The 21,056-nt window shown below is 46.7% G+C and overlaps 1 protein-coding gene across 3 annotated transcripts in view; it reads right to left on the reverse strand.

Moving 5' to 3' along the window:
- The window catches only part of LOC147013622 (formin-binding protein 1-like), a 163,485-nt gene extending 142,448 nt beyond the window's left edge, over positions 1 to 21,037 (reverse strand). Inside the window, exon 1 of one of the 3 annotated variants that reach the window (XM_085855597.1) lies at positions 20,750 to 21,037. In XM_085855597.1, coding sequence (XP_085711723.1) covers positions 20,750 to 20,773 — 24 coding nt within the window. In that variant the 5' untranslated portion in view covers positions 20,774 to 21,037. Of the gene's footprint in view, positions 1 to 18,483; positions 18,520 to 20,588; positions 20,619 to 20,749 lie in introns of those variants that run through there. The other 2 variants (XM_085855599.1, XM_085855598.1) reach the window with 2 other exon arrangements.
- Between the last annotated feature and the right edge of the window lie 19 nt (positions 21,038 to 21,056).

Consider the following 21,056-nt stretch of genomic DNA (forward strand, 5'->3'; position numbering starts at 1 on the left):
CCTCATAAAGGATATAATTAAATAAGGCCATTAATTATCTTCAAAAGGGGTGTTTTAGTCAACCCAAACACCCAATTTTCACTCTTGCACTTCCTTGGAGCTTTCTTAGTATGCATGCAATGTTTCAGGGTGCTAGGTTTTATGGTTTTGGAGTTATGGAGGAGACACACACACACACACACACACACATACACACATACATCAGTATATATTGTTACGGCTGTGGAAATTCGCAAACCACCATTCAGGTCCCGTAGGTGAGTTAACTCTAAGTACATGTGTAGTTAGCCCCAAACCCGTTGTTTAGAGGGAATTTATGTGATTTATTCGGGCTGCGACGCTTTGAGTTTGGCGTTTTTCTGTTCTATCTTTATTTTGAATCAACCGCCATAACCATCAAACCACCACCGATAAACCCTCCACCACCCTCACCTCTCTCCTTCTACGGCCATTCCCGCATCACCTGTGAACACTGAGCGTCGGGCTGTCTTGGGCTCGTTCAAGCGATACGCACCGAGCCACGAGTGCAAATAGCAGCCTTTCCGAGGGAAAATTCGGATCAAGAATGCTACACGCCCACTTCTGATCCGTCCAATCAGCAAGCGCGGAGCGACTTGGCCCTGCCTCCAGGCACATCCGTGTGAAATCGAAATATGCAAATTCTAGGATCAGGGGAGGTTCACGCCCACTTTTCCTCCGTCCAATCCGCCCCCGAGCGTGGATCCGCCCCCGAGCTCATCCTGATCTGGAAATTTGCATATTGTTTCTCCTGCTGGCCTATAAAACGCCGGGCGCAAGGCGAATCGTGGCAGAGTCAGTTTTGGTGGAAGAGTCAGTTTTGGTAAGAGTCAGCAGCAGAGTGTGGCAGCAGCAGAGTGTGGCAGAGAGTGGAGTCGGAAGGCGAAGGCACCGAGTTGGGTTCTGCAATCGGCAGAGGAGAGTTGGGGGAAGAGGCCAAGGAGCTCGGGTCCGAGGCGAGAAGGACGGCGGTCGGCGACGTGGTCACGGTGGGAGATCGCTTGTTGCGGGACCTAAGCCAGCCAGCCATTCTCCCTCCCCCAGAGTATCAACAATTCCCCCTTTTCCCCCGCGCTGAGATAGTACAACAAAGGGGGCCCCGTTCCCACCCCACTCCAAACGTCGTGCCAATGAAACCCACGAAGGAGCATGGAGTCGGGGCACAGCCACGCGGCCACGTCTGCGGCTCGTCCGCCAACACGCCACGAGGACGCGGGTAGAACCCACCCGGTCTCGCGGACCTGGCCGCTCCTTCAGGTCCCACGCACATATTGGCCTACAGGCCCGTCTGCCCCCTTGTCTATGAGGGTGGCTTCTTTCCTTTGCTTTTGAGTGAATGTGGGTTGGCGCCGCGTCTTGTAAAGTAGAACTGTGTGAGTGTTGCCGTGTGTACGCGTATTTGGTTGTAACTCTGCGTCGTTGTTTCTTTTGTTTTCCTGATATAGGTGCATTCTGACTGTTTGGCTACATATGTGTGCTTTCCGTGTGTTGCATAATAAATGTGCATTGTGTGAACTGTTTTCCTGTTTCGCTTCGTCTTTTCTTTATTGACCCTCCATCCTGCTTCACGTAAAAGGGTTCGTAGTGGGCTTAAAACGCCCGATAATTAAGCGGTTCGTGTCCGGAGTCGGCCTGCGGCGAGGTACGATCGCTCGGTCGACCATGCGCGCAGGTACTTAGGTAGATTGAATTTGGCGAGCAACCCTATCCTGCGCGGGTGGGCAATTGGCACCATCGTGGTGAGGTTAAACCCCCACCCGTGACTAGCTCCCGGCGTTGTTCCGAGAGGGTCATGACTGAATTGTCCGTTCCGGTGGGCGAGGCAGTCGCCATTCGAGTTGAGCGGCCGATCGCATGCCGGCGGGCGCGAATTCGCAATATTATATATCTATATATATATATATATATATATGAGGTGCCGCGAGTAGGAGTGATGTAAGGGATACATCGGCCATTTTGGAGTTAATGCCATATGGCACTATTTTAACCCTTACCCTAACATCCGAGCCTATCATCATTATATTGTTGTGGTTTCGCCAGCGTGTTGCCCCGAGCACGACCCTCGATGGAGCAGTGGGGCCGTCTCGGCTCGATCGCCCGGAATTACAGATCGCCAGCCCAGAGAAGTCTGAGGTCGGCGAGTCCTGGTTATTTTGGACTGAAATACGCCAATGGGGAGACCACGTGGGGTTGGGTGAATAGCCAAATTCTCTATATACCTAAGTACCCACGTGGTCCAGCTACCGGGGTATTCCACCCTCGACGGAACTCGTACGGAAACGAGCCGCTTAGCGAGCCCGTTCCGTGTGCTAAGCCGAGCAGTTTTATAATCGCCGAATTCCGCCGGCCTGATTATCCTGACTCCGTTATAGCGGCAATGACTGCTCACTTTCCCACACACATGACACACCCAGTCAATGGAGAAATGACACGACGAGCTGAGTACATTTAAATAATTGGGGGTATTTATTTACAAATGATGGGGGGGACTAGGGGAGCACGCAAGGACAGAACTAAACCGAATACCAGGCAATGCACGAATGTACAGACAAAACACATGCAATTCACTACTTACGAACTGGCGCCACAAACGGGCACACGCAGACAGAAATGTACCCCCTGGGTCCTCCAGGGGGTCCATTAATGGGACCTCCAGCCCGGAGGACAGTCGGGCTGAGGGTCAGGGTAGCTGGCTACCTTGCCATGAGCACGCGGCTGGGCGTTCCCTTGGTCTGGGACTCTGTGGTTCGTCAATCCGGCACGGCTAACCCAAGTGCGAGGGATGAGGAGCCAGGATCACCACCAACGACGCGCTGAAGAGCGACCGGCCGAGGGAGAGACAGCCGTCGCGGACTCCGTGCCTCGTATCGAGATGTGACGTCCCGAGATATGTCTTCTTCGATGTGATCTCCCGAGAGATGTCCTCTCCCAAGCTCTGCGGCCGCGCCTCTCTTCACCCTCGTCGGGGCGGGGGGGGGGGAGGAAAACGTCTCTGCCCACCTCGTTCACATTCTGAGGTGGCCAAACCCCTGACTGGGCGAGGAGCGCACTCTGGGCGGAGTCCCGCTCTGAGGTGGTGAAACCCCTTGAGCAAAGTCCTTTTTTTCCAGGAAGATCTGCTTCCTTTCTTATCCTCCTCTGCGCGTTCCACCTCTCCCCCACTTGGGCACTCCGTCAACCGAACCGGTGGGTGGGGGTTTAACCCTTCACCCATTAAGCTCGCAGGGGATGCTGGGAGCTGAGGGGTTGCAGCTGTTGTCGTTTGTTGCAGGAGATGGGGTATTCTAATTACAAATCGCAGCGCATTCACACATAATTACCCACTAGACTAGGGAAAGGGCTATCTATAAACACCTACTTACCGAGATAACTAATCTATAGGAACCTGAATGGTTGAGTGCGATAGCCTTCCAAATCTGCAACAATATCATTAAAAAATGTCACTTACATCACTACTGTATATCGAAACATGTGGAGTGTGACGAGCACTTCCCTGATCCCCATTGGACACAGTCCTACACAAAAGCATCACCTCCATCACAGAGGCCTTGGTCCGGTGACTGTCAAACAAACAAGGATTATCTGGTCAACATCAGTTAACCATTAAACGGAGCCACTGATCCAGATTTAGAGCTTATTTGCCCTCATCAGGATGGCATCCCGATAAATATATAACCAATGATGAATACTAGGCTTTACCAAAGCCTCATTGGTATGAATTGCAGTCAGCGCTGTCACTGATGATTCCCCAATAAGCGATGAAACTGGTCCGACAGCTGAGGGGGTGTGTCGCATTGGGATTCTCATGTGTGTACTCTTTGTGAATGTCTTTATAGTTGTGGAGGAACTTTGGGAAGGGTTTGAAACAGTAAAGCACTTACCTTACATAGGCCTTCTTGGTTGCTTTATGCAGCTTCTTCAGCTCGAAGAGCATGGGAGATGTCAATATAAATATTGTAAAAATTTCGGGTTTTACCCAGTGTCTATGTCTCTATGACATCACCCTATCTAACATGTCACATTAGTTTTTCGTGTATGTTGTTTGTGTCCTTTATAACATCCTTAAAAACAGTTTCCTGTTTGGAATGTTTTTCAATTTTGTTTCACTGACAGACAAGCAGACAGAGTCAAAATATTATCTCACTCCTCTGTGCATGTGCAATCGGGACAAATTAAAGGCCAAATTAAGTAAAATGGTAAACTTGTTCCCTGATTCATGTTCCGAATCTTGTTCAAAATATAACATTATATTTAAATAAGTTGTTCCTTGCTCATAAACTGACGATCATAAACTGATTAGACGGACAGACATGGACCAATTGGTTAACCCCGCTTTTCGCTTGGCGTGCGTGGGGTAATTCTAGTATCCGGATCTAGATCTTCACCAAAATCTAATCAATTCGTCAGTATCACACACCAAACCTGCCTCCCAAGTTTTGTCCGTATCTGTCCGTAACTTTTTGGGATATCCTGCTCACAGTCAAACAAATAGACAGACAAACAAACAGAGGTGAAAACATAACCTTTGCCCACCTTAAGGGGCAGAGGTAATGAGGTGTATGAATAAATAAAAATAAATTTATCGTTTTTTTCTTACCAATCACATTCATCTGAAAAATTGAAAATGTTGGCACATCTTGGACGCCTTTAACCATCTCTCGTTTGTAGAAGTTTTTGAATGCCCCTCACACCTATACCTCACTGCTTCATTATCTTAGGTTTACAAGATTCACTCAAGGAACAAATTCTTCACCATCAACCACAGCCATGACGACAACAGCAACAACCACCGCGTGTGATGAAAGATCCTTTATTCGCCTGTTTCCCTTCATTTTACATCCTCATTGACACTCACAGATAGACACGTTTGTGAAGTACAACATGCTGTCCGTTGATTAAATTCGTCAGCAAAGCGACGGGTACACAAGGATGGTTATCAATACTAGGTGGAGAGTACCTTCACTCATCAACCCTTACGCATTCGGTTACCTAAAAGTGTGCAACATTACCTTTGCGCAAACAACAAAAGAGGGAAGTATCGGTTTGTTTGTTCTTCACACAAGATTGAGGCTCATGGTTGAGCAAGGTGATTCAGAGGATCAATTTGCACCTTTTGATCATCATGTTAGCCAAATGCTTCAGTAATAAATAAATAAGTGTTGTTATTTTGGCATGAAACATAAATAAATAAATTGAAACATGGCAGCCATAAACAAACAAAAAGACTCCATATATGATGTAAGAATCAACACAAATGCTTGCACAATGCACTTTACAAAAGTCATGTTGAAGGAACATTTAATTCATTGACATGAAAACAAAAATATTGAAACCACTGAAGTGCGATTATGGTATTTGACCATTCAGTAATGAATGACGAAGTGAAATGTGTCAACGCAACACAAAACAGGCCAAACCAGTAACACCATTCCAGGTTCACATCAGCAATAACCCATCTCTGTGCATGTGCATATCATTGTGTCAAACAAGGTACCCCAACAAACAGAGCTCAAACAGGAAGTGCAACAAAACATTGAGGACAATGAGTCTTCCAGTTGACAACGTATACGCCATGTCGGTCACTTCAGCACCCAGGAAGCCCAAACAACTTGCAAAATGCACAGTTGCTCGTCCGCGAGGGAAGTGATGTGAAGCAACCATTCCTAATAACAAGTACACTGAGCATTTAATAATGCAGAGCCTCGCCAGAGTGTTTGTCAAGGTGACTGAGCCCTCTCACACAAAGAGCTACCCAGTGTGACCTAATACATTAAACACATCTCTATCATTCAGCATACACCATGAGTGTACGCACAGTGTGACCTCAAGCATTAAATACATCTCTATTATTCAGCATACACCACTAGTGTACATACAGTGTGACCTAAAACATTAAAAACATCTCCATCATTCAGCATACACCACTAGTGTACATACAGTGTGACCTCATACAATAAAAACATCTCTATCATTCAGCATACACCACTCGTGTACATACAGTGTGACCTCATACATTAAAAACATCCCCATCATTCAGCATACACCACTCATGTACATACAGTGTGACCTCATACATTAAAAACATCCCCATCATTCAGCATACACCACTCATGTACATACAGTGTGACCTCATTTATTAAAAACATCCCCATCATTCAGCATACACCACTAGTGTACATACAGTGTGACCTCATTTATTAAAAACATCTCCATCATTCAGCATACACCACTAGTGTACATACAGTGTGACCTCATACATTAAAAACATCTCTATCATTCAGCATACACCACTCGTGTACATACAGTGTGACCTCATACATTAAAAACATCCCCATCATTCAGCATACACCACTCGTGTACATACAGTGTGACCTCATTTATTAAAAACATCTCCATCATTCAGCATACACCATGAGTGTACGTACAGTGTGACCTTATACATGAAAAACATCTCCATCATTCAGCATACACCATGAGTGTACGTACAGTGTGACCTTATACATGAAAAACATCTCCATCATTCAGCATACACCATGAGTGTACGTACAGTGTGACCTCATACATTAAAAACATCTCTATCATTCAGCATACACCACTAGTGTATGTACAGTGTGACCTCTTACATTAAAAACATCTCTATCATTCAACATACACCATGAGTGTACGTACAGTGTGACCTTATACATTAAAAACATCATCATTCAGTATGCACCACTAATGTACATACAGTGTGACCTCTTACATTAAAAACATCATCATTCAGTATGCACCACTAATGTACATACAGTGTGACCTTATACATTAAAAACATCATTCAGTATGCACCACTAATGTACATAAAGTGTGACCTCTTACATTAAAAGCACATCCATCAGTCAGCATACACCACTCGTGTACATACAGTGTGACCTAATACATTAAAAACATCTCCATCATTCAGCATACACCACTCGTGTACATACAGTGTGACCTCTTACATTAAAAACATCTCCATCATTCAGCATACACCACTAGTGTATGTACAGTGTGACCTCTTACATTAAAAACATCTCTATCATTCAACATACACCATGAGTGTACGTACAGTGTGACCTTATACATTAAAAACATCATCATTCAGTATGCACCACTAATGTACATACACTGTGACCTTATACATTAAAAACATCTCCATCATTCAGCATACACCACTAGTGTACATACAGTGTGACCTCTTACATTAAAAACATCTCTATCATTCAGCATACACCATGAGTGTACGTACAGTGTGACCTCATACATTAAAAACATCTCTATCATTCAGCATACACCATGAGTATATGTACAGTGTGACCTCATACATTAAAAACATCTCTATCATTCAGCATACACCATGAGTATATGTACAGTGTGACCTCATACATTAAAAACATCTCTATCATTCAGCATACACCACTAGTGTACATACAGTGTGACCTCTTACATTAAAAACATCTCTATCATTCAGCATACACCATGAGTGTACGTACAGTGTGACCTCATACATTAAAAACATCTCTATCATTCAGCATACACCATGAGTATATGTACAGTGTGACCTCATACATTAAAAACATCTCTATCATTCAGCATACACCATGAGTGTATGTACAGTGTGACCTCATACATTAAAAACATCTCTATCATTCAGCATACACCATGAGTGTACGTACAGTGTGACCTCATACATTAAAAACATCTCCATCATTCAGCATACACCATGAGTGTACGTACAGTGTGACCTTATACATTAAAAACATCATCATTCAGCATACACCACTAATGTACATACAGTGTGACCTTATACATTAAAAACATCTCTATCATTCAGCATACACCATGAGTGTACGTACAGTGTGACCTTATACATTAAAAACATCTCTATCATTCAGCATACACCATGAGTGTACGTACAGTGTGACCTAATACATTAAAAACATCCCCATCATTCACCATACACCATGAGTGTACGTACAGTGTGACCTTATACATTAAAAACATCTCTATCATTCAGTATGCACCACTAATGTACATACAGTGTGACCTCTTACATTAAAAACACATCCATCAGTCAGCATACACCACTGGTGTACATACAGTGTGACCTTATACATTAAAAACATCTCTATCATTCAGTATGCACCACTAATGTACATACAGTGTGACCTCTTACATTAAAAACACATCCATCAGTCAGCATACACCACTGGTGTACGTACAGTGTGACCTTATACATTAAAAACATCTCCATCATTCAGTATGCACCACTAATGTACATACAGTGTGACCTCTTACATTAAAAACACATCCATCAGTCAGCATACACCACTGGTGTACGTACAGTGTGACCTTATACATTAAAAACATCTCTATCATTCAGTATGCACCACTAATGTACATACAGTGTGACCTCTTACATTAAAAACACATCCATCAGTCAGCATACACCACTGGTGTACATACAGTGTGACCTAATACATTAAAAACATCTCCATCATTCAGCATACACCACTAGTGTATGTACAGTGTGACCTCTTACATTAAAAACATCTCTATCATTCAGTATGCACCACTAATGTACATACAGTGTGACCTCTTACATTAAAAACACATCCATCAGTCAGCATACACCACTGGTGTACGTACAGTGTGACCTTATACATTAAATACATCTCTATCATTCACCATACACCACTAGTGTACATACAGTGTGACCCCATACATTAAAAACATCTCTATCATTCAGCATACACCACTAGTGTATGTACAGTGTGAGCTAATACATTAAAAACATCCCCATCATTCAGCATACACCACTCGTGTATGTACAGTGTGACCCCATACATTAAATACATCCCCATCATTCACCATACACCACTCGTGTATGTACAGTGTGACCCCATACATTAAATACATCCCCATCATTCACCATACACCACTAGTGTACATACAGTGTGACCTCATACATTAAATACATCCCCATCATTCAGCATACACCACTCGTGTATGTACAGTGTGACCCCATACATTAAATACATCCCCATCATTCACCATACACCACTCGTGTATGTACAGTGTGACCTCATACATTAAATACATCCCCATCATTCACCATACACCACTCGTGTACATACAGTGTGACCCCATACATTAAATACATCCCCATCATTCACCATACACCACTCGTGTATGTACAGTGTGACCCCATACATTAAATACATCCCCATCATTCACCATACACCACTCGTGTACATACAGTGTGACCTCATACATTAAATACATCCCCATCATTCACCATACACCACTAGTGTACATACAGTGTGACCCCATACATTAAATACATCCCCATCATTCAGCATACACCACTCGTGTACATACAGTGTGACCCCATACATTAAAAACATCCCCATCATTCAGCATACACCACTCATGTACATACAGTGTGACCCCATACATTAAATACATCCCCATCATTCACCATACACCACTCGTGTATGTACAGTGTGACCTCATACATTAAATACATCCCAATCATTCACCATACACCACTCGTGTATGTACAGTGTGACCCCATACATTAAATACATCCCCATCATTCACCATACACCACTCGTGTACATACAGTGTGACCTCATACATTAAATACATCCCCATCATTCACCATACACCACTAGTGTACATACAGTGTGACCCCATACATTAAATACATCCCCATCATTCAGCATACACCACTCGTGTATGTACAGTGTGACCCCATACATTAAATACATCCCCATCATTCACCATACACCACTCGTGTATGTACAGTGTGACCCCACACATTAAATACATCCCAATCATTCACCATACACCACTCGTGTATGTACAGTGTGACCCCATACATTAAATACATCCCCATCATTCACCATACACCACTCGTGTATGTACAGTGTGACCCCATACATTAAATACATCCCCATCATTCACCATACACCACTCGTGTATGTACAGTGTGACCTCATACATTAAATACATCCCAATCATTCACCATACACCACTCGTGTATGTACAGTGTGACCCCATACATTAAATACATCCCCATCATTCACCATACACCACTCGTGTACATACAGTGTGACCTCATACATTAAATACATCCCCATCATTCACCATACACCACTAGTGTACATACAGTGTGACCCCATACATTAAATACATCCCCATCATTCAGCATACACCACTCGTGTATGTACAGTGTGACCCCATACATTAAATACATCCCCATCATTCACCATACACCACTCGTGTACATACAGTGTGACCTCATACATTAAAAACATCCCCATCATTCAGCATACACCACTGGTGTACATACAGTGTGACCTTATACATTAAAAACATCCCCATCATTCAGCATACACCACTAGTGTATGTACAGTGTGAGCTAATACATTAAATACATCTCTATCATTCACCATACACCACTAGTGTACATACAGTGTGACCCCATACATTAAATACATCCCCATCATTCAGCATACACCACTCGTGTATGTACAGTGTGACCCCATACATTAAATACATCCCCATCATTCACCATACACCACTCGTGTATGTACAGTGTGACCCCACACATTAAATACATCCCCATCATTCACCATACACCACTCGTGTATGTACAGTGTGACCCCATACATTAAATACATCCCCATCATTCACCATACACCACTCGTGTATGTACAGTGTGACCCCATACATTAAATACATCCCCATCATTCACCATACACCACTCGTGTACATACAGTGTGACCTCATACATTAAATACATCCCCATCATTCACCATACACCACTCGTGTATGTACAGTGTGACCCCATACATTAAATACATCCCCATCATTCACCATACACCACTCGTGTATGTACAGTGTGACCCCACACATTAAATACATCCCCATCATTCACCATACACCACTCGTGTATGTACAGTGTGACCCCACACATTAAATACATCCCCATCATTCACCATACACCACTCGTGTATGTACAGTGTGACCTCATACATTAAATACATCCCCATCATTCACCATACACCACTCGTGTATGTACAGTGTGACCTCACACATTAAATACATCCCCATCATTCACCATACACCACTCGTGTATGTACATGTGTTGAAATTCCAAATGTATAAGCATGTTTTTATATTGCTGGAAAACACGTGGCCAGGTAACATACTGTGTAACCACCTTAGAACGAATGATGTAGATTATGCTGTTGTTGTAGATTGAGGTGCACACAAACACCTGCAGGAAGGGGGGGGCATAGCTGCCTTGGACATGATTCACATGTCAGTGTTAAATTAGACATTTACATGTTGTGGTTGAACGTGTTAGACAAGTTTTTACCTCCTCCACTAAGGTGAAGGAGGTTTGTCCTTTCACTCCTTTATGTGTGTTTGTCTGTTTGTTTGTGTGCACGGATTCGGATGAAACATGGTGGACAGGTTGGGTGTGTGTGACCACGATGAAGTGATTAGATTTTATGAAGATTTGGATCTGGATCCGACTACAAGAATTTTTTAAGTGATTCTTCACCATTGAGAGATAGGGCTAAAAACGTTTTACAGCACGATATCTCAAAAATATATTGGGCCCGATATGCTTTCGTGGATCAGGCATTGCGGGGTGGTGGAGGTGTGCGTTCCACCGAGTGCCCCAGTTAAAACTGTGTCTCAGGCTGGGAACTGTATTATCGCTGGTCTGGGTGTGAATGAATGAACAGGTACACACACACACACACACACACACACACACACACACACACACACACACACACACACACACACACACACACACACACACACACACACACACACACACAACTCCGTCTCCCTTTTGGGTGTGGCTCGTCAGACAATGACAATAATCCCAAAATAATCCTGTTGTTAGTAATTACCGTGTCAGTGAACAGAGAACTTTCAAAACACGAATTTCCCAACATCATGAACTTCTGTTAAAATGATATTTAATAAACAAAACGAAGGTGTGCACACGAAGCAATGTGTGATCAATGCACCTGCCATTCTCTTCCTTTCCCATACAGTGTAAAAAGATCAACTTCTAGTGAAACTCATCCTGGCACGGTCAGGGAGATGAGATCAACTTCTTGAAACAAGTCGTCCGTCAGAGTGACATCGCTGAGATGTAGAGAAACTTTAACATTGAACAAAACTCTCAACACAAAACAAGAGAGGTCACATGATCGTGGCATTGTTGTCCTATAACTAGCAGGACAGACTAGAGGGATGTACACTGGACACTGAGCGACAGGATGTAGTCTGTGTTGGAATCCCAGGTCGAAAAACCAGTTAAAACCAGTACACATTTTCAACTGGTCTCTATTGGTTCTAATTGGTCTTTAACTGGTCTCTATTGGTTTCAACTGGTACCAGTTAAATTCAGTCAGAATTCCAATTTCCCAGTTGAAAAAACCAGTAGCTCATATTTGTATTTGTACCAGTTATTTGTACCAGTTAAAGTCTTACTGGTTCCAGTTGATACCAGTTGCAATGTACTGGTCCCAGTTGATACCAGTTACAATGTACTGGTTCCAGTTGATACCAGTTGCAATGTACTGGTCCCAGTTGATACCAGTTACAATGTACTGGTCCCAGTTGATACCAGTTAGTTAAATACAATTGTATTTCAACTGGTAATATATCACTCTATTCCAATTTCCATATTAAAACCAGTAAGAAACCAACTGGCTTTACTGGTACCAGTTGGCTACTGGTTTTCAACTGGTACCAGTTGACCAGTAAGCTACTGGTCTTTACTGGTTTTTTGACCTGGGATCTCGATACAGAGACAAACTGTCACCCTGGATGATCATAAGCAGGACGAGGCATCAATGTGTGCGCCATCCCTCGGAGAGACGTTAATCCAGACGACTCGTGTGAACACCTTCGTCATCCGTCGTTGATTGAGGAACCCTGAACAAATTACAAATCGCTGCCCCCACTGACTTCTGGGAATGCAACGGCAAACCACCCAGCATAACCCATGCTCAGGAAGCTGCTTTGGCAGCACTGATGCTCCGTGAAGATTATGGTACATCAGAGAGACAGACAGACAGACAGACAGACAGAGAGAGTTAGGTGAGTTAGACTTGCAAGGCGTAAATCTCTAGGTATTCCAGGAACGTTGAAGTATGTCAGCACTTATGTTGAAATAACTTTGTTTATGCACAGGTCCATAGGGGTGATCGAGCTGGTATGAGAGTGTTGCTTTGTTCACATACATACAGGGTTGTGAGATCAGTTGGAGGAGACGACATGAACCGGCACATCGAAGGACTGAATGGGAAATTATTTAGATGGCAAGAAAAGAAAGTAACGAATAAGTATAGGAGAACAGAAAGCCACGCTTGAGAGAGATGACAAATATTTGATTAGTAAACAGTTGAAGAGTGATGGACCGATGGAAGCAGTGGATAGTTGAGTGGGGTTAATTGAGAAGTTAGATAGTGACAAACGAGATGAGAAGGGAGAGAGTTCGGTGAAGGAATGGTCTTTCTCAGGATGCAAGGACTCAAAGTCAAACTTCAAACAACGATTGGAACTCGAGACTCAGATGAACAATTGTTTTGAGGACGACGCAATAACGATTCCACTGAGATGTACCATATTTGGGAACTTTTTACCAAAACCTGTCTGGCAAACTTGCGGTACACTAATGTGACGCTGGTGTCACAAGTTCTTGGAAAGTGTCTCAACTCTCAGAAGAGGGTGATCCACTCGGTTAACACCACCGACGAGAAATCAAATCGACTAACCGATCGTAAAGCTGTCACAAGAACAACAACAAAAAAAAGCTTAGCCTGACGTTTTGACCGCAAGATGACCTCAACCAAACCGAAGGTCAAGTGAAATACCATGACAAATGGTTCTTCGCTGCAATGGCACGAGCTTCATTGGACGAGCCGACTCACCGTCTACATTGAGGAACGTCCTTTGGGAATGTGCTCCATCTTGGACAAGGAATGGATGAGGATGAGGCATAAGGGTTCAACAGAGTACTTCTTCCAGAGGTTGATCAGATAAGACAAGAGGAATATCCAGAGTTCTTTGGTATTGCTGAAAGATATATCAGGGGTTCATTGTCAGATTCCAGTTTTAACACCTGATGGTGTTTTTGTTGATCACCTGAAAGAATGAAGTTTCCCCACTGTTTCTGTAATGCTTGTTTGTTTGTTTTTAAGTGTTGTGGCATACGAAGGAATTATTCGCGGCTCATGCCCCGAGAAGATGTTTCTGCAGAACATTTCCGATTACTTTTCATTTCTACATTCAAGAAACACCCGCTCCCTTGGTGAGCAGCCCTGGGGGAAGGGGGATAGTGGGGGTTGGTGGGGCAAGTATATTTTGTGCTGTGGTTAATAATTTCCCATCTGCAGCAGGGGTCAGTAAACCACTTGCACTGTGGCACGTGTACAGGCGAAAATAAGTTATCTTCCCTCTATCCCCCAAGTAATATGATTTTCAACACACACACACCACACCACACCACAGAAACACACACTAGTGCTTGGCTGATATCGGCAATTGTTCGTGAATCAGCAGATTGGAGTCAGTGTGATTAGACTACAGTACGACTGAAGTGTGCATGGTGGTGGCGTGAAGTGTGCATGGTGATGCCGTGAAGTGTGGTTGGTGGTGCCATGAAGTGTGCATGGTGGTGGCGTGAAGTGTCGTTGATGGTGACGTGAAGTGTCGGTGGTGGCGTGAAGTGTGATTGGTGGTGGCGTGAAGTGTGATTGGTGGTGGCGTGAAGTGTGATTGGTGGTGGCGTGAAGTGTGGTTGGTGGTGGCGTGAAGTGTGGTTGGTGGTGGCGTGAAGTGTGGTTGGTGGTGGCGTGAAGTGTGGTTGGTGGTGGCGTGAAGTGTGATTGGTGGAGGCGTGAAGTATGCATGGTGGTGCCGTGAAGTGTCGTTGGTGGTGGCGTGAAGTGTGATTGGTGGTGGCGTGAAGTGTGGTTGGTGGTGGCGTGAAGTGTGGTTGGTGGTGGCGTGAAGTGTGGTTGGTGCTGGCGTGAAGTGTGGTTGGTGGTGGCGTGAAGTGTGGTTGGTGGTGGCGTGAAGTATGCATGGTGGTGCCGTGAAGTGTCGTTAGTGGTGGCGTGAAGTGTGGTTGGTGGTGGCGTGAAGTGTGCATGGTGATGCCATGAAGTGTGGTTGGTGGTGCCATGAAGTGTGCATCATGATCAGAAACGGTCCCGGCATCTGATATTATCCATTTCATGTGAAGTCTCACGCCTGCAAGCCATATTTACCTCCATACTTGTTTGCCTGCAAGCCATATTTACCTCCATACTTGTTTGCCTGCAAGCCATATTTACCTCCATACCTGTCCGCCTGCAAGCCATATTTACCTCTATACCTGTTCACCTGCAAGCCATATTTACCTCCACACCTGTTTGCCTGCAAGCCATATTTACCTCCATACCTGTCCGCCTGCAAGCCATATTTACCTCTATACCTGTTCACCTGCAAGCCATATTTACCTCCATACCTGTTCGCCTGCAAGCCATATTTACCTCCACACCTGTCCGTCTGCAAGCCATATTTACCTCCACACCTGTTTGCCTGCAAGCCATATTTACCTCTATACCTGTTCACCTGCAAGCCATATTTACCTCCATACCTGTTCGCCTGCAAGCCATATTTACCTCCATACCTGTTCACCTGCAAGCCATATTTACCTCCATACCTGTTCGCCTGCAAGCCATATTTACCTCCATACCTGTTCGCCTGCAAGCCATATTTACCTCCATACTTGTCCGCCTGCAAGCCATATTTACCTCCATACCTGTTCGCCTGCAAGCCATATTTACCTCCATACCTGTTCGCCTGCAAGCCATATTTACCTCCATACCTGTTCGCCTGCAAGCCATATTTACCTCCATACCTGTCCACCTGCAAGCCATATTTACCTCCACACCTGTCCGCCTGCAAGCCATATTTACCTCCATACTTGTCCGCCTGCAAGCCATATTTACCTCCATACCTGTTCACCTGCAAGCCATATTTACCTCCACACCTGTCCGCCTGCAAGCCATATTTACCTCCATACTTGTCCGCCTGCAAGCCATATTTACCTCCACATCTGTCCACCTGCAAGCCATATTTACCTCCATACCTGTTCGTCTGCAAGCCATATTTACCTCCACATCTGTCCACCTGCAAGCCATATTTACCTCCATACTTGTCCACCTGCAAGCCATATTTACCTCCATACCTGTTTGCCTACAAGCCATATTTACCTCCACACCTGTCTGCCTGCAAGCCATATTTACCTCCATACCTGTCCACCTGCAAGCCATATTTACCTCCACACCTGTCCACCTGCAAGCCATATTTACCTCCATACCTGTCCACCTGCAAGCTGCACATTTGAAGAGTAATGGAACGATCGAAGGGTGGAGCATTTTATTCCATTGACTGGAAACTTCAGGACAAAACATGGAGATCCAGAAATGAATTCGGCATTTAGAAACTGGTTTATTTGCTGCCCTGAAAATATATCATTGGATGAGTCTGAGAGACCTTGTTTTAACAGGCCCAATGAATCCAACCTTGAATACCGGACTCAGTGACGCAATGGTTCAGGGTGTCCGCTCTGAGTCTGGAAGGTCGGCGGTTCGAACCCCGACCGAGTCATACTAAACAATTTAAACAAGGTATGCGTGGACAAACAACCATACATTGGCATCCATGTGGATGAGAAAATTCTTCCTTCACTGCTCTGTTGAGTGTGGCGAGAAAAGTGATGCCATAAAGATGACGTCAGTCGCACCCAGAGTGCTCGGGGGAAGTGACGTCACTGAACTGCATTTGTGTGAAAGTCATCAGGCGTTGTCTCATGTAGTGTGTGTGTGTGTGTGTGTGTGTGTGTGTGTGTGTGTGTGTGTGTGTGTGTGTGTGTGTGTGTGTGTGTGTGTGTGTGTGTGTGTGTGTGTGTGTGTGTGTGTGTGTGTCACCGCTCCTCCACGAGCTTTCGAGCCGATAAATAAATAAACACCTTGTGGGGTCAGCAAGGGAAGGTATTTTGGCACAAGTCTTTCACGAACTGGCTGGCTAGGCCTGACGTTCGGCTGAAGGTGATTTGGAACCTGTGCAGGATGCCGGCGCAAACTCGCCTACCCTGTGGGTTCTTTGACGTCCGCAACAACCGGTGCTGACAGACGGGTCTCAAACTTACCATGTGCCTGAGGGACGCCCACACCTGGACGAATCGCCCGACCTGTGGAACACCAGGATGATGGCTCGTCGCCGTGTCGAGATTCCAACCCAGGTTCAACAATTCAAAGATGAGTGTGTGTAGGATAAGCAGACAAATGATGTCAAAAATCAAGTTGTCTGCATGTTAAACTCAGCATGAAATGTGTCAAGTTGAAGTTGTCACGTATTATGTTGATTACATTCGAACCAGGCCGAGGTGACCTTCAAAGCCACAGATTTGTGCACCGACTCGAGTGAGCCGTGCTCACAGATATATCAATTGGTGAGCCTTTGGAAGGTATTTGTGGAACGTGGATAGAAAGAATTAAGGTTTTGGACATCATCAGCATCAGATGCATGGACAACATGGCAGAACTTGTTTTCCATTGTGAGATATGAACCACAAGGACGATGGGAGATAAGAAATGATCAATTTGTCTTTTTTTCAGGTTTACCTGTCTTTGCAGTCTTTTCAAGACACTGCGATGTATGTACCTCCGAAGATAAGTTACACGATCCTATCAACTCATGACGTGCTCAAACGTAACATACGGTGGTGACGTCTCATTGTTGGCAATAGGCAATGTCAAGCAGTTCATAAATCAAGTTCATCAACATCAAAATCTGTTTGACACGGAGCAATATGAACGCTGCGTTTGTACTTTTCCACTCGAGAGCAAAAAAAAATCAATCGCAGTCACAAAGATGATCTTCCGACACGTGGGCAGTCACAAGGACATTGGTGTCTACGAGGTGGAAGCCAAATGTATATCTCCATTATGATTAAACTTAAGATCACTGGGGATTAACAAATCAAAAATGATCGCACATCATACACTTGTGAGAAACACACGAAGTGGGTCTAGAGCCCGAGACGAGACCTAATTCCAAAATACTTGATCAACTCGACTCACTCACTCACTCTCTCTCTCTCTCTCTTCCGTTTCCCCATATCTGAAAACACATAATCTCACCCAATCCCCCATCCTCTCAAAAACTTTGTACTGATGGGGAAGGAAGACCTCATCTTGGTTGTCTTTTCCTTTTTTGATCTTTGTAGAAATCCACCAGAAAGACACACAGAGTTACCTGGGCACTTACCTTTTCACCCAACAGAATCCATTTGATACTCCACCCCAACTGTAAACAGACAGGTGCTTCGCAAGCAGGACATTGCCTCAAACTCACACTGTATGTCAGGTGTTCCATGAAACTGGGTCTCTGCCCGACACCACTGCCTTATGTGCCTTCACAAAATCCATCCACCAAGTTAGAGCTTTGGAATGACCTCAACCACGAACGTATGGTCTTTTCACCTCAATACTGTATCAAACGCCCCCCACGCAAAGACTCAGCACCATGACAGCCCCCCCTCCACACACACAAAGACTCAACACCGTGACAGCCCCCCCTGATGCAGACTCAGCACCGTCACAGCCCCCCCCACACACAGAGACTCAGCACGACAGCCCCCCCACACACAGAGACTCAGCACCACAACAGCCCCCATGCAGAGACTCAGCACTGTGCCAGCCCCCCACATAATCAGCACAACACACCACGACAGCCCCCCACGCAGAGACTCAGTAGCGTGACAGCCCCCCATGCAGACACTCAGTACCGCGACAGCCCCCATGCAGACTCAGCACCGTGACAGCCCCCGCGCAGACACTCAGCACCGCGACATCCCCCCACGCAGACTCAGCACCGTGACAGCCCCCCTCACAGACACTCAGCACCACGACAGTCCTCCGCGCAGACACCCAGCTCTGGGACAGCGCCCCATGCAGAGACTCAGCACAACACCCCCCCCCCACGCAGAGACTCGGCACCATGACAGCCCCCCACGCAGAGACTCGGCACCGTGACATCCTCCCACGCAGACTCAGCACCGTGACAGCCCCCTACGCAGAGACTCAGCACTGTGACAGCCCCCCACACAGACACTCAGCACCACGACAGCCCTACGCGCAGACCCCCAGCACTGCGACAGCACCCCATGCAGAGACTCAGCACCGCGACAGCCCCCCACGCAGAGACTCAGCACCGCGACAGCCCCCCACGCAGAGAGTCAGCACCGTGACAGCCTCCCATGCAGAGACTCAGTACAACAGCCCCCCCACCCACCCACCCCCGCAGAGACTCGGCACCGCGAGAGCCCCCGACGCAGAGACTCGGCACCGCGACAGCCCCCGACGCAGAGACTCGGCACCACGACAGCCTCCCATACAGAGACTCAGTACAACAGCCCCCCACCCCCCGCAGAGACTTGGCACGACAGCCCCCGACGCAGAGACTCAGCACAACAGCTCCCCCCACACAGAGACTCAGCACCGTGACAGCCTCCCATGCAGAGACTCAGCACAACAGCTCCCCCCACACAGAGACTCAGCACCGTGACAGCCTCCCATGCAGAGACTCAGTACAACAGCCCCCCCACCCACGCCCGCAGAGACTCGGCACCGCGAGAACCCCCGACGCAGAGACTCGGCACCGCGACAGCCCCCGACGCAGAGACTCGGCACCACGACAGCCTCCGACGCAAAGACTCAGCACCGTGACAGCCTCCCATACAGACTCAGTACAACAGCCCCCCACCCACCCCCCGCAGAGACTCGGCACCGCGACATCCCCCGAAGCAGAGACTCGGCACCGCGACAGCCCCCCACGCAGAGACTCAGCACCGCGGCAGCCCCCACGCAGAGACTCAGCACCGTGACAGCCCCCATGCAGACTCAGCACCGTGACAGCCCCCCACACAGACTCAGCACCACGACAGCCCCCCACGCAGACTCAGCACCGCGACAGCCCCCCACGCAGACTCAGCACCGCGACAGCCCCCCACGCAGACTCAGCACCGCGACAGCCCCCCACGCAGAGACTCAGCACCGCGGCAGCCCCCAGGCAGAGACTCAGCACCGCGACATCCCCCCATGCAGACTCAGCACCGCAACAGCCCCCCACGCAGACTCAGCACCGCGACAGCCCCCCCGCGCAGAGACTCAGCACCACAACCACTTATCACGCAGAGACTTAGCACCGCAAGCGAGCAACCCCCACGCGGAGACTCCACGACCGCCTCCTCATGCAGAGAGAGACTCAGCACCACAAGGGGCCTCAGCACGACAACCACCTATCATGCAGCGATTCAGCACCGCGAGCAAGCGCCCCCCACACAGATACAGCACCGCGACCGCCCCCCCAACCGCGTGGAGATTCAGCACGATGATCACCCCCCCCCCCGCATCTCTCACAGTACCCTCCACCCCTCATCCCTCGAGTGGACGTCTCACCCACACCACGCTCATGTCTCAAGCGCGTCGCGCGCATTCTCAGCACTATCCGCAAGGCCATCGGATTCCCCACAGACACCGTGATCGCCATCAGCAATTCTTCACACAGACCCACCGCACGGCACTCACCTCGACGTGAGATTTGTATTGCAATTACTCACCCAAAGCTCGCAGCCCCAGCTCATGATGTCGGGTGATGGAGAGAGCGCAGGGCAGGAACACGGCGGCTCCCTGTACTCATCCCTCACTTCTTCACCCAGTCTCTCTTCATTCACTACTTCACCTAATCCCCCTTCACTCACTCTCTCAGCTAGTTTCAATTCAATCCCAATATGTATATTTCAATAAATAACACTGAGTTTTGTCTCTTCCCAACGTCACCCTCTTCCCCTCACTCCTTGCTCTCCTCTAGAACTCCCCGCTCTGTCCCTCTCACCGAGATGTGACTGAGGCCAAAGAACTCGCTTG

This window comes from Eptatretus burgeri, chromosome 14 (genome assembly GCF_056783735.1).
Source record: "Eptatretus burgeri isolate ZD-2024b chromosome 14, Ebu_testis_v1, whole genome shotgun sequence".
Taxonomy (NCBI): Eukaryota; Metazoa; Chordata; class Myxini; order Myxiniformes; family Myxinidae; genus Eptatretus; species Eptatretus burgeri.